Source organism: Mobula hypostoma, chromosome 8 (genome assembly GCF_963921235.1).
Source record: "Mobula hypostoma chromosome 8, sMobHyp1.1, whole genome shotgun sequence".
Classification (NCBI taxonomy): Eukaryota; Metazoa; Chordata; class Chondrichthyes; order Myliobatiformes; family Myliobatidae; genus Mobula; species Mobula hypostoma.
In genome coordinates, this window is record NC_086104.1 from 22669783 (window position 1) to 22685387 (window position 15605).

Sequence of the window (15605 nt, forward strand, 5' to 3'; positions counted from 1 at the left end):
ATAGACATAACAGGTGAGGGTGTAAGGAAGACAACTAAGTATCCCAGAGTGATCAGATAGAAAATAAGGTGGCAGAGTTGGAGTGATATTGCAGTGTTGCATTAAGGCTGGAGTACAAGGGGACTGGGGCTCAGGAGGTCAGAGGTAGAATCAGTTGGCAAAGGTCTGCTGGAACATCTCATCACACACTCCCGGGTTCAGACACAGACTGAATTCTCTCTATTCTTGTCCAACAGTAGAAAGCATCAGAAGAAGAAGAGACATTGGTTCAAGGGCCCAGCCACCGGTCTTTCAACCACCTGAGAACGACGCTATGTCTTTACAAGAGTTGCCTTTCGGTGAGTTCTTCAACTCAAATCCAGTCAGAAATAAGACAGGAAATTGCCATTCAGCCCCTTCAGCTGACCCATTCCTCTCCTCCCTGTGACTCAGCGTATATTCTCCATTCATCCGAGGGTTCCTCCAAACATAACCACATCCCCTTCACTCATCTAAAGAATTAGTTCCCCTCTATTCGGGACCACCCATCCAGTGTCTGCTTCGCCTGGTGAGTCTGCCTTTATTACACTTTCCTGAGCTCTGCATTCATGCTTCCTAATTCCAGGCAGATACTGTCACAGGAACAGTCAACGAAGAGCCTCTGGTCAACAGCTTATTATGTTAGATAATGCAGGTATTGGATCTTCTAGTCTGCAGGGCAATACAGAGAGATTTTGGGCTTGACATCTTGCTCGACCCAACAGCCAATTGGATGTGAATATTCCAATGATTCACCACAATCTGAGGCTGGAAATTTCACCCCCTCTCCTTCAATTAATCGGTGTTGAAGCATTAAAATAGCCTGCCTTTATTGTATGATCGTCTATTTGTATATCATTTCCTTCACCTATTTTACTTATTTTCCTGTCTCTGTATCTCTGGGTCAGATTCACTCCAGGTGTACCGTGTACATTTCCCGTCTCTGTATCTCTGCGTCAGGGGGCACAGGAGGAGAAGGTGGAAGCATCTGTGCAGAAATGCCATGGCACAGATTTTCCATTCCCAAACACTCATCTCTTTCCCTCCATCTTCCAGGAATCCACCAGCGACTCACCACCACCACCAGCTGGGCTCTGCACTGCGAGGAATCTTGCTGCGTGTTTGGACGTGGATCTCACAGATCACTGAAGTAACACCGACATGGGTCAGCCATGTTCCAGACCGCTTGGACCAAAGCCCAGAGATTCGCAGGAGCCAGAGTCACACGATGACATTGGAGCTTTGCAATTTTCTTCAGTTTTTTTAAACACACACAGGGGGAGTGTGCTTGGAATGTGCTGCCAAGGATTGGCAGTAGAGACTGATACGATGGAGGTGTGTAAAAGTCTCCCTGTCCCCATCCCATTCTCACTGCACACCAGAGACTCAGTTCGATCCTCCTACCCCATCAGCCCCTTTCCTCAGCCGTTTCCCCCAAACCTCCTCACACCGACAACCTCCCCATCTGCCCACTCCTACCCGACACGGGCTTCCTGATCCTGAAACATCGAGTGTCCCTCTGCCCCCACAGATGCCGCTCAGACCACAGAGTTCCCTCCACTGGGGACACGAGAGATGCTGATGCTGGAATCTAGAACAACACGCTGATTCTGTAACCCTTCTCTGACAGGGAGGGTTATAGGGGCTGGCGTGGTTTATAGAGATAAGGAGGGGTCTAGGGGGCCGGAGAATTCTCAGGGACAGGTAGGAGGGTATGGGTTGGAGCTGGTTGCAGAAATAGTGAAGGGTTTAGGGGGTGGAGGAGTTTAAAGAGCTGGGGTATCTGTAGGGGGAGGAGAGATTTACAGAGATAGAGAGGGGTGTGGAGGATGGAGGGGGCTATTCAGAGAGGGTGTAGAGCAGGAGCCTGTGGGGTCACAGAGATTGTTAGGTGTGTTGGGGCTGGAAAGTTTACAGAGAGAGGAGTGGTGCAGGGATTGATGGGGATCTCCCCCCCCCACACACACACACACACGCAGGCTGACAAATTCAGAAAGTATTTTGTGTTAATCCTCACTGTGGAAGACACCAGTAACAGTGTTCCATAGAGGTCTGTTTTGGATCTCATTATGTGCCGAAGAACTCAATCAGGGAATTGATAGTCTTGTGGCCAAGTTTGCGATTGAGACAAAGATAGGTAGAGAGGCAAGTAGTAAACACAAAATAATCTGCAGATGCTGGGGTCAAAGCAACACTCACAACACGCTGGAGGAACTCAGCAGGTTGGGCAACATCTGTGGAAAAGATCAGTCGACGTTTCGGGCTGGAACCCTTCGTCAGGACTGACGAGGGAAGGGGCAGAGGCCCTATAAAGAAGGTGGGGGGAGGGTGGGAAGGAGAAGGCTGGTAGGTTCCAGGTGAAAAACCAGTAAGGGGAAAGATAAAGGGGTGGGGGAAGGGAGGCAGGGAGGTGATAGGCAGGAAAGGTGAAGAAAGAATAGGGGAAAACACAATGGGTAGTAGAAAGAGGCGGAACCAAGAGGGAGGGGGTAGGCAGCTGGGGGAGGGGGCAGAGTGACATAGGGATAGGGGAAGGGAGGGGGAGGGAATTACCGGAAGTTGGAGAATTCTATGTTCATACCAAGGGGCTGGAGACTACCTAGACGGTATAGGAGGTGTTCCTCCTCCAACCTGAGTTTAGCCTCATCATGGCAGTAGAGGAGGCCATGTATGGACATATCTGAATGGGAGTGGGAAGCAGAGTTGAAGTGGGTGGCTACTGGGAGATCCTGTCTGTTGTGGCGGACGGAGCGGAGGCGCTCGACGAAGTGGTCCCCCAATCTGCGTCGGGTTTCACCGATGTAGAGGAGGCCGCAACGGGAGCACCGGATGCAATAGATGACTCCAAAAGTCTCACAAGTGAAGTGTTGCCTCACTTGGAAGTACTGTTTGGGACCCTGAATGGTGTCAAGAGAGGAGGTGTAGGGACAGGTGTAGCACTTGCGCTTACAGGGATAAGTGCCGGGTGGGAGATCGGTAGGGAGGGACGTGTGGATAAGGGAGTCGCGGAGGGACCGATCCCTGCGGAAAGCGGAGAGGAGTGGAGAGGGAAAGATGTGCTTAGTGGTGGGGTCCTGTTGAAGGTGGCGGAAGTTGCTGAGGATAATTTGTTGGATCCGGAGGCTAGTAGGGTGGTAGGTGAGGACAAGTGGAACTCTGTCCCTGTTGTGGTGGCGGGAGGATGGGGTGAGAGCCGAAGTGCGGGAAATGGAGGAGATGCGGGTGAGGCATCATTGATGACAGCAGAAGGGAAACCACGATCCTTAAAGAACGGAAAACCTCATCCTCGGAGCAGATGCGGCGGAGACGGAGGAACTGGGAATAGGGAATGGCATTTTTGCATGTGGCGAGGTGGGAAGAGGTATAGTTGAGGTAGTTATGAGAGTCAGTGGGCTTGTAGAAGATGTCAGTGGACAGTTTGTCTCCAGAGATGGAGACCGAGAGATCAAGAAAGGGGAGGGAAGTGTCCGAGATAGACCAAGTGAATTTGAGGGCTGGATGGAAGTTAGAAGTAAAGTCGATGAAATTGACGAGCTCAGCATGGGTGCAGGAAGCAGCACCAATGTAGTCGTCAATGTACTGAAGGAAAAGTTGGGGAGCAGTACCAGAATAGGTTTGGAGTGCAGACTGTTCTATATAACCAACGAAGAGGCAGGCATAGCTTGGGCCCATGCGAGTTCCCATAGCTACACCCTTGGTCTGAAGAAAGTGGAAAGAGCCAAAAGAGAAGTTATTGAGTGTGAGAACCAGTTCCGCCAAGCAGAGGAGGGTAGTGGTGGTGGGGAACGGGTGAGGTCTATTACCCAGAAAGTAGCGGAGGGCTTTGAGGCCTTCTTCATGGGGAATGGAGGTGTATAGGGATCGGACATCCATAGTGAAAATGAAGCGGTTGGGACCAGGGAACTGGAAGTTATTGAAGAGGTGGAGGGCATGGGATGTATCCCGGATGTAGGTGGGGAGAGACTGAACTATGGGTGACAAAATGGAGTCCAGGTAGGCAGATACAAGCTCGGTGGGACAGGAGCACGCAGAGACTATGGGTCTGCTGGGACAGTCAGGCTTGTGGATCTTGGGGAGGAGGTAAAACCGAGCGGTACGGGGTGTGGGAATTATGAGTTTAGTGGCTGAGGATGGAAGGTCTCCGGAGTTGATAAGGGTGGTGATGGTGCGGGAGACAATGATTTGATGTTGTTTGGTGGGGTCCTGTTCCAGGGGTAAGTAAGAGGAGGTGTCTGAGAGCTGCCGTTTGGCCTCAGTGAGGTAGAGGTCCGTCCGCCAGACTACCACAGCACCACCTTTGTTAGCGCGTTTGATGGTGAGGTTGGGATTAGTGCGGAGAGAGTGGAGGGCAGTGCGTTCAGAGGGAGTGAGGTTGGAACAGGAGAGAGGAGTGGTGAAGTTGAGATGGTTGATGTCTCGGCGACAGTTGGAGATAAAAAGATCGAGTGCAGGTAGAAGGCCCGGGCGGGGTGTCCAGGAGGAGGAGGAAGGTTGAAGACTGAAGGGGTCATCAGTAGGGGGAGGGGAATCCTTGCCAAAGAAGTAGGCTCAGAGACGTAGGCAACAGACGAAGAGTTCAGCATCATGGCGGGCACGGAACTCACTGAGGTGTGGATGGAGGGGGACAAAAGTGAGGCCCTTGCTAAGGACAGAACGTTCTGCCTCAGAAAGGGGAAGGTCAGAGGGGCCGGTGAAGACACGGCAAGGGTTGGGGCTGGGGTCGGAGGAGGGTGAAGAGTGGGAGGTCTCAAGAGGGAGAGGGGGGTTGGGATGTTCAGGGAGAGCAGAGTTAGGGGAGGATGAGGAATCAGAGGAATGGAGGGGTGATGAGGGGTAGAGGGAAGGTTGGGAGTCGCGGGGAGGAAAGAGGGTAGTGGGGGAAAGAAACGGGCGGTAGGACCCAGCGGCAGTAAGAGCAGTCCCGGTCCAGAGAGGGTCAGGACCTCGGTCCGAGCTGGATCCGGAGCTGGGGGTGGCGGAGCCTGTAGCCTGCAGGGCCCCAGAGCTGAGGTCGGAGTCGGAGGCGAGTGAGTCTATGGCCCGCCGGGGGCTGGTGCCCATGTCCGAGTAGAGGCAAATAGTATTGAGGAAGCAGGGAGTATGCAGAAGGTGCTGGAGAGATTAGGAGAATAGACAAAGAAGAGACAGATTGAAGACAGTGTTCCGTATGTGTATAGTCATGCACTTTTGTAGAAGGAACAAAAGCCTCGACTACTTTCTAAATGGGGAGAAATTTCACAAACCAGAGGTGCAAAGGCACTTGGTAGTTCTCAGGCAGGATTCCTTAAAAGTTAACTTGCAGGGCGAGGAAGGCAAATATAACGTTAACATTCATTTTGAGAAGACGAGAAAATAAAAAGAAGGAACTAATACTGAGGCGTTTTTGAGGCCAGATATTGTCTGCAGTTTTAAGAAAAGTTGTGCTGACATTGGAGTGGGACCAAATGGCATTCACAAGAATAAAAGGGTTAACATGTGAAGAGCATTTACTGTCCCTGGGCCTGTACTCTCTGGAGTTTAGAAAAATGAGGAAAATCTCATTGAAACCTATGGAATACTGGAATTCTGAGGTAGAGTAGGTGTGGAGAGGATTTTTACTAGTCGGAGAGTCTAAAGTCTAGAATCAGAGAACACCTCAAAATGAAAGCTTGACCCTTTAGAACAGAGATGAGGAGCAATCACTATGGCCATAGCGTGATGCGTCTGTGGAATTCATTGCCATAGATCGCTGTGGAAACAAAGTCATTCAGTATATTTAAAGCAGATGTTGATAGGCTCTCCAGTAGGGCATCAAAAGTTGTGGGGAGAAGGCAGGGGAGTAGGTTTGAGAGGGCAAATCAATCGCGATCCATAGCAGAACAGACATAATGGGCAGAATGGCCTAATTTTGCTCCTCTATCTTATGATCTGAAGCTGAGTGAGTCAGTGAGGTTTGGACAGGACTCAGAGAGTGACAGACACAGAAAGGGGTGCCAGGAATTCAGGGGGTGCCTGAAACAGGGACAGGGAGGACTCAGGATGCTGAAAGGAGTTAGAGAGAGGGAAGGGTGTAGTGGATAGGAGGGTTTTGCAGAGACAGAATGGTACTTAGGGATGGAGGGGATAACAGAGCCAGTGAAGGGTGAAAGGGCAGCAGGGGGAGAGGGGATTACAGAGCCAGTAAGGGGGGGGGGCAGGGCAACAGAGTGAGAGGGGGTTACAGAGCCAGTGAGGGGTGCAAAGGCTGCAGGAAACTTATAGAGATGGGTCAGGCAAGGCTGGAAGGGCGTCAGAGACAGACAGGAGAGCACACAGGGGCTGGAGGGGTTTACAGAGACAGGAAGGTGTGCAGGGGCTGGAGGGGTTCACAAAGACCGAAAGGTGTGCAGGGGCTGGAGGGGTTCACAGAGACAGGAAGGGGTGCAGGGGCTGGAGGGGTTCACAAAGACAGGAAGGTGTGCAGGGGCTGGAGGGGTTTACAGAGACAGGAAGGGGTGGGAGGTTATAGAAACAGGTACATAGGTAGGTTAGGGTTAGATGGCGTTGTGGAGGATAGAGAAGCACTAGGGGTCAAAGGTAGTTAGGGAAGGAGAGGCTGTGACTCTGTAACCCCCTCCAGCCCCTACACCCCTCCCTGTCTGAGAAAGGTTACAGAATCTGTGTGTTGTTCCAGATCTCAGCGTCAGCATCTCTCGTGTCCCCAGTGGAGGGAATTCTGTGGTCTGAGTGACATCTGTGGGGACAGAGGGACACCCGACGTTTCGGGGTCAGGAACCCCATGTTGGGTTGGAGAGGGTAGACGGTGGAGGTTGTCGGTGTGGGGAGGTGAGGGGGGGAGCAGCTGAGGAAAGGGGCTGGTGGGGCAAAAGGAGGGTCGGACTGACTCTCTGGTGTACAGTGAGAATGGGAAGGGACAGGGAGGGGGGAATCTGGCATGTGAAAGGGGATAGGAGGGAGAGAGAGACATCCCTCCATTCTTGGCACATTCACATGCCAATCTGAGAGACCTTTACACACCTCCATCGTAGAGTGATCTAAATTTCACTTTGCAATGCTCCCTTTTTGCATTATATTTTCATTTATTTCTTATTGCAACTTAATAGCAATTTTACATTTTACACTGTACTGTTGCCACAAAAATAAAATAAATTTTAAGGCACATGTGAATGATGATAAACCTGATTCTGATATTGGTCTCTGTTGTGGGCTGAGGGTAGGAAGGGGGCAGGGAGAGGGGGATCATGGCGTCGGCAAATATTTAAAATTCGTCATCAGTGAATAAGCTCCCGTAAACCGGACACGAGTCCCCTTAGTAACAATGGTGTCTGTGCCCCTGATCTAACAGCTCTACAGAAAGGGGTGAAACTCTCCAGTGCTCTGGGAAGAGAAGCCCCACACAATGACTCCACAATCAAAGTTTGACCGGCTTGCCCAGTTTTGTTTGAGGGTGACTGCAATCTATTGTTGTCTTATGTCACTACCTCTTCCCCCACTGCATCAACACTCGTCTCAGTTCCTCACCTTCAACTCACTTTTCCTGCTCCTCCACTGATTCAAATCATCATCCCTCTTCCCAATGTTGCTTCTGGATTTCAGTTCAGCATTCAACACTGTTGTTCCACAGATCTTGGTGAACAAACTCCTCCTCCTCGGTCTAAAGACACCACTGTGCAACTGGGTGTGCACTTCCTAACCAACAGACCTCAGATAGTGAGGATGCACAACACTTCCTCCCTCTCCATCATCCTCAACATGGGTGTCCCCAAGGGATATGTGCTGATCCCATTGCTGTGTACACATTGCTCTGCTCACACACAACTGCACGGCCAAACACCCGAGTAATGTCATTGTCAAGTTCACTGAAAACACAACAGTGACGGGGGTCCTGACCATCAATGATGAGAAAAGGTGGAGGAGCTCAACGCTTGGTTCCAGACAAGCAACCATTTTCTCAATGCCAACAAGACAAATGAGATGGTTATCAAATTTAGGAGAGCTCACATCACTCACACCCCTCTTTACATCAGTAGCACAGCAATGAAAACTGTGAACAGTTTCAAACTCCAGGGACTGGACATCTCACACAAACTTTCCTGGTCTCAGAACATATTGTACACTGTCAGAAAAGCTCACAAACACTTCTACTCTCTCTGGAGGCTGAAGAGAGCTGGACTGTGTACAACTACGCTCATGTCCTTCTACAGGTTCACAGCAGAGAGCATCCTAACATGCTACATCTCTGCAGAGTACAGAAACTTCTCTGTGGAGGACAGGAAGGCGCTACAATGGATAGTTTATACTGCCCAACACACCAGCAGTACCCACCTACCCACCATAAAGGACATAGCTGCAGAGAGAGTTGTCTATTTAATATTGCAGTAATATTTGAGTAATCCTGTAATTATGTTGTTTGATGAAGCATTCTTTGTTGTTTATATAATTCATTATGGTTACATGTAAAAAATACGTGCACTGCATATATCATGACACCACCACATGATATGTGCGCACTTTGTGTACAGTAAATAAACAAGTTCACATGTTTATCTCCTGCAGAAAAAAGAAGTTCAAATGTTTACCTCCCGTCTCCTTGTTTTCATTTTAATTTCATGTTTTGGAGTTACAAAACAGAACAGAAAGTTGTGTAAAAGGGCCAGCAGCATCATAAAGGATCACACCACCCTACTCATGGTATGCATGTCCCACTCCCATCAGGGAGGAGGCTATGTAGCATCCATGCCAGGACCACCAGACTCAAAAACAGTTACTTTTCCCCAAGCAGTCAGTCTGATCAACACCTTCACCCACTAACCCAGCCCTGCACAGCCCCAACGCCAGTAATTTATCAATTCCTGTCAGTCATCCTATGTACAGCCTAGTGTCACTTTATGGACACAAAATCGATGTATATAACCTATCTTACGTATTTATATTTGTTGTGTCCTTTATCATTTGTGTTTTTTTTTGTGCTGTCCTGGATTCTGATTAACAACTATTTTGTTCTGTGTACACTTATGTACAGGAAACGACATTAAACAGTTCTGAATCCTGAAAAGTTGTCCCCGCCATTGGGCATGTCTTCAAAGAGTGCCGCCACAGGAAAGCAGCATCCATCATGAAGATCATGCTGTCTTCTCGCTGCTGCCATCAGAAAGGAGGTACAGCAGCTCAGGACTCACACCACCAGGTTCAGGAGCAGTTATTACCCTTCAACCACCAGGCTCCTGAGCCAGTGTGGATTAAGCTCAAAGTTCAAAGTAAATTTTATTATCAGAGTACAGACACGTCACTGGATACAACCCTGAAATTCTTCTCCTGCGGGCATACAGAAGTTACTGTAAACAATGGACAAAAAATTGTGCAAATTGTGCAAAAAAAAACCTCTCGGGAGGGAGGAGAAGATGGCGGCGTGACGGCAGCGCGTGCGGCCACTTCGGTGATGATGTCTGTTATCCGTCAAGTAGGGGACTGTGCACAATTCTGATTTGATGGAGAGCACGGAGGAACATCTGGAAAACTTCTGAAATACCCGCTTCACTGCCACTGCTACTGTGTGGTAACTGGAATCTCCAGAGCTGAAGGCCTCGAAATTCTCGGCTTTGCGTGTTTCAGCAGCTGGGGAGAGGTCGAAGGTGCTCGGCAGAGGATGGCGCTCGGGAGGCTGTATCGAAGAGGCCGGTCGGAAGCTCGCAGTTTTTGGACGGATGGACTCAGTGTCAGCTGTGGTCGGCTGCTTCCAAGGTATTGGCAAGTTGACTGTGCCTGGAGGTTTATGGCAGGGAGTTTCTCCCTTTTGCCACCTGCTATCAGGGACTCGGGAGTCGATCGACTTGGGACTTTGAGACTCTTTTTTTTTACTGTGCACATGGTCTGTTCTTCATCAAATTATGGTATTGTTTTGCACTGCTGTAACTATTATAATTAGTGTTAGTCTTTGGTCTGTCCTGTTTTCTGTGATATCACTCCAGAGAAACATTGTATCATTTCTTAATGCATGTATGCATTTCTAAATGACAATAAAAGAGGACTGAGTGTTCTCATAATCTAAATGCAGATACAAATAAATAGCAACAATAAGGAGCATGAAATAACAAGATAAAAGAGTGCTTAAATGAGTGTAGTTATCCTGTTTTGTTCAAGAGCCTGTTGGTTGAGGGGTGGTAACTGTTCTTGAAGCTGGTGGTGAGAGTCCCAAGGCTCTTGTACCTTCCACGTGATGGTAGCAACGAGAAAAGGTAACTTCATTCACCTCAACACCGAACTGATTCCACAATCTACAGGCTCACTTTTAAGGCCTCTACAATTCAAGTTCTCAATATTATTTATTACTTATTTATTATTTTTTTTATATCTGCATAGGTTGTCTTCTTTTTGCACCTTGTTTTTGTCCTTCTTTGTGTAATTTTACATTGATTCTATTGCATTTCTTTGTATCTATTGTGAATGCCCACAAGAAAATGAATCTCTGTATAAGTATATAATGACATATACTGCATGTACTTTGATAATAAACTTATTTTGAAAAAGACTGTCTCTCAGCATTTTAAATACTTGCAAATACCACTCTTGTGCTTCCAACGTTAGTGTGAATGAGCTCTGAACGATGCATTGAAATCTAAACATTTGCAGCATCTTCATGGCTGTCATTATGATGGGTGTCAACTTCATGAAAGTGTTCTGGCCAAGCTGGTCTTAAATCGACTCCAGAAAGGAAAGAAATTGGCTCACCTTGCCGTTTTCCTCCTTTCCATTCATGATGACAAACATCGTTTCCCATTTTTACTCCTCCAATCTACCCTAGATGACCAACTCACCATGAAGGGGACATTTCCAAACTGAAAATTCTGACATAATGCAATAGTTCAGGGCTTCTCCTTCAGCGTGAACTTCCACAGACCCGAGTATTCTACCAGAGAAAATGCGTATACGCAGAGGTCCCGAGTGTGGACATATTGCCCATGTCATCTTGAGTTCTTACACTGAGAGTAACTAAGAATCACAAATCAGAAGTATACACACAGGAGAGTGTCGAGTCCATTACAATGTAAAAGCTGAAACTATTTAACTGCCCTCTCCTTTCTCCACTGCACTGTAGCTTCTAATATTTTCAAAATGTGCTTCACTTTCTCCTCTGAAAGCAATGAAAGGCCTCAGACCGAAACGTCAACTGTTTACACTTTTCTATAGATGCTACCTGGCCTGCTGAGCTCCACCAGCATTTTGTGTGTTGTTCAAGTTACTTTTGCCTCAATTACATGCGGGGCATGCTACTACCAGTGAACACAGGAGCCTGAAGATCCACACTTAATGATTCAGAAACAGCTTCTTCCTCTCTGTCATCAGATTTTTGCAAAGTGCATGAATACTACTCCATTATCCATTTTATTTCACTGTTTTGTAACTTGTAGTCATTTTGTGTCTCTGCATTGTACGGCTGCCACAAAATAATAAAGATCATGTTATATAAAGTGATAATAAACCAGAGTCTGATTCATAAAGCAAAATGATAAATGTCATGCACTAAAAATAAAATCAATTACTATTAAAAATCGATGGCAGACTTGTCACTGTCCAGAGGGGAAAACAAAAGAAATGTTGTTTGAGACTGCGCCTCAGCAATGAAAAAAATATCAGCAATAGCAAAAACCTCAAGCTTAAAATATCTTAGCAATTTAGCTTGCTTTTCAGAAGTCACCAATGTTGCACGTTTACTGCATTCTTTCCTTAGTAGGTTATTTGAGAGTGCTTTTTCTGATCTTACCTTGTCCCATTTGGCATTAATTTCTTCACGGGTTATGGTGGTATATGGATTGGACATTGTAAATGAAATGCCATAGGTCTGACTAATCTTCTGTACTTCATTGAGAATTCCCAGAATGGCTTGTCTCTCACTGTCTGCTTCTGGAAGGGTGGCTTTAAACTGTTCATGAGCCATTACAAGATTCTAAACAGCAGGAGAAATGTGCAGAAAGAAAGCTTCATTTTAAATCATGAGCATGTATTCATGGCACAAATATTGTAATTGTCACTTTCAAAGACCAGGTCCATGGAAGTCTCTGGTTTGTGTTGGGGTGCGGATAAATGACAGTCCTTTCCTCCGGAACCCGTGACAACAGCAAACACATTTCTGCATGTTATTATTTAAATAAATAAAATATAATTGAAAGGATTGTTTTATCTAGAGTACAATGAAAACAGTTGGTCTAGTGGAATACCAATGTTAAATACCTACCACCCAACATACCTTCACCTTCCCCTCTTCTCCATTTTCCACAGGGATCACTCCCTCCTTGAGTCTCTTGTCCATTCATCCCTCCCCACTAATCTCCCTCCTGGCACTTCTCCCTGCAAGTGGCCAAAGTGATACACCTGCCCATCGGCCTCCTCCCTCACCTCTGTTCAGGGCCCAAACAGCCTTTCCAGGTGAGGCAACCCTTCAACCTGCAAATCTGTTGGCGTCATCTATTGGGTCCAATGCTCCTGATGTAGCCTCCTCTAAACTGCTGAGACCCATCGTACATTAGGAGACCACTTTGTCGAGCACCTCTCCTCTGTCCACCAAAAGCACAACTTCACGGTGGCTAAACATTTTAATTCTAATTCCCATTCCCGATCAAACATGCCAGTCCATGGCCTCCTCTTGTGCTACGAAGAGTCCACCCTCAGGGTAAAGGAGCAACACCTCATATTCCATCTGAGTAGCTTCCAACTTGATGTCATGAACATCGATTCCTCCTTCTAGTAAAAAGATTTTTTCACTCCCCCTCCTCTCTTCTTCTATTCCCCTCTCTGGCCTCTTACTTCTTCTGACTTGCCCATCATCTCCCCCAGGTCCCTTCCTCCTTCACTTTCTCCTCTGGTCCACTCTCCTCTCCTATCAGAGTCCTTCTTCTGCTGCCCTTTACCTCTCCCACCCATCACCTTCTAACATTCCTCCCTCCCCTCCCAACTTTTTTATTCTGGTGTCTTTCCCCCTTCTTTTCCAGTCCTGAAGGGTCTTGGCCCGAAACATTGACTGTTTTTTCCTTTTGGATGCTGCTTGACCCGCTAAGTTCCTCCAGCATTGTGTGTGTGTGTGTGTGTGTGTGTGTGTGTGTGTTGCCAAAGCAAAGACATGCAAAGCTCCATCCCACAGCTTGATATGGAAATATCAAGCCTGCAATTAGAATAAATTAGCATATTTTCCCAAAGCAGCATCACTGTGTCTATTGTCATCCACTATTTTGACTGTACCTGAATTTCTTCAATGCTGTGAACAATAAACATGTCTTGCAGATCTTCCATTGCTCCTTCCATCCAGTTGTTAAAGGGGGAAGCCCTCTTTGCAAATTCTAAGAAGAGCTGATCAACAGTTTCCAATAATTTTTCGGTTCTCTGCAAGTTGGACAGAGCAAGAACATTTACTTCCTGCTGTAGAAGGACTGTGAAATACAGAGGTCATTATTCATCAATCGTGGAACTAAAACACTTTTTTTTATATAACTGCACCTGCAGCTTGGGTTGCACTTGTTTGGGACCCCCCACAGAAATCTGCCGCCCACGTCCCTTCTTCCCACTGCCATTCCAGTTCCCCTAGATGCAAAGGCAGAGGGAAGAGAGGATATGAGCAACAGCTTTTAAGGGCATTCAATTGGTAGATGTTTTATGCCACCTAGTGGATGAAAGCAAGATTGTGATCCTTTCCTCTTCATGAACCAGAGAAGGGCCTGCACAATCAGGAAAACGCCAAGAGACACACTGATACAAGTCATAGAATCATTGGGCATAAAGGAAGGTGTTTCAGCTCTCCGTACCAGCTCTGTAGGGCAACCAGTTGGTTCCATACACACAAACTGCCTCCAGAGCTACACGATTTCTTTTTCTCCAGTGCTTATCTTTTGAAAATCATTGACCATCTAGGATTGCAGCTTTGTTTGGGGGCTCCAAGTTCCATAAAAGCATAAGAGGTAGGAGCAGAATCAGGCCATTTGTCTCATTGAGTCTGCTCCGCCATTCCATCACAAGTCATCCATTTAACCTCTCAACCCCATTCCCCAGCTTTCTCCCTGTAACCTTTCACACCCTGACTAATTAACAGCCTATCAAACTCCACCTTAAATACACTCAATGACTTGGCCTCCAAAGCCGCCTGTGGTAATGAATTCCATTGATTTACCACCCTTTGGCTGAAGAAATTCCTCATCTCCATTCTAAATGAACTCGTCTCTATTCTGAGGCTGTGCCCTCTGGTCCAAGGCTTCCCCGGTATAGGAAACATTCTCTCCACATCGACTCTTTCTAGGCCTCCGTGTCCAGCACATTATCCTCCACAACCTCCGCGATCTTCAAAGCGATCCTATGACTGAACGTATCTTTACCCCCTGCCCCACCCACTTTCCACAGTGATCGTCTGTGATTCCTTTGTCCATTTGTTCCTCCCCACTGATCTCCCTCTGGGCACTATTCCTGCAAGCACCCCAAGTGCTACACCTGCCCATTCTCCTCCTCCCTCACGTCTATTCAGGGTCCCAAACAGTCCTTCCAGGTGAGACAACACTTCACCCAAGTATCTGCTGGGTTGTCTATTGTGTCTGGTGCTCTTGATGTGGCCTCCTCGACTTTGGTGAGACCTGTTTTCAAGCACATCCACAACAAGTGTCGGGATGCTGTCCAAACAGCAGTCGGGATGTGGACTACAAGTTGCAGCTGGAATTAGAAAAAGCATGTCAGAAGGACAATGTCAAGATAATTATGGGGGATTTTAATATGAAAGTGGATTGGGGAAGTCGGGAAGGTAATGGATCTCAGGAGAGGGAGTTTGTAGAATGCCTACAGGATGGCTTTTTGGAGCAACTTGTCCAGAAGCCCACCAGGGGACCGGCTGTTTTGGATTGGGTGCTGTGTAACGAACCTGAGGCAATTAGGGAGCAGGAGATAAAGGAACCTCTTGGAAGTAGTGATCATAATATGATTGAGTTCAGTTTCAAATTTGAAAAGGAGAAGCTGGTATCAGGTATCGATATTTCAGTGGAACAGGGGAAAATACAGTGGTATGAGAGAGGAACTGGCCCAAGTCAATTGGAAAAGTAAACTAAATGGAGGGACGGCAGAGCAGAATTGGATGAAATTCCTACAAGAAATAAGGAAAATGCAGGAAAAATATATTCCAAGAAAAAAGAAAATCATGAATGGAAAAATGGCACAAATGTGGCTAACGAGAGAGGTTAAGGCACAAATAAAAGCAAAAGAATCGGCGTACAAGGAAGCAAAAATTAGTGGGAAAAATGAGGACCGGAAGACCTTTAAAAACTTACAGAAAGAAACTAAGGAAGTCATTAGGAAAGAAAAGATGAATTATGAAAGGAAGTTGGCGATTAACATAAAAAAGGATACTAAGAGTTTTTTTAAATATATGAAGAGTAAAAGAGTGACAAAGGTAGATATGGGACCGATTGAAAATGATGCTGGAGTAATTATAATGGATGGCGGAGGAACTGAATGAGTATTTTACATCAGTCTTCACAGTGGAAGACATGAGCAATATACCTGAGAGCCAGAGGTATCAGGGAATAGAATTAGGTACAGTCAAAATAACTAGAGAGAAAGTGCTTGGGAAGCTAAATGGACTA

The 15605-nt window shown here is 47.0% G+C and overlaps 1 protein-coding gene across 6 annotated transcripts in view; it reads right to left on the bottom strand.

Annotated features, from left to right (window-relative positions):
* The window catches only part of LOC134350415 (alpha-actinin-2), a 115305-nt gene that overhangs the window by 14299 nt on the left and 85401 nt on the right, over window positions 1-15605 (bottom strand). For all 6 annotated transcript variants that reach the window (XM_063055589.1, XM_063055588.1, XM_063055584.1 and 3 more), the window contains 2 exons: window positions 13231-13371; window positions 11759-11941 (listed from right to left, as the gene is read on the bottom strand). In XM_063055589.1, coding sequence (XP_062911659.1) covers window positions 11759-11941; window positions 13231-13371 — 324 coding nt within the window. The remainder of the gene's footprint in view (window positions 1-11758; window positions 11942-13230; window positions 13372-15605) is intronic.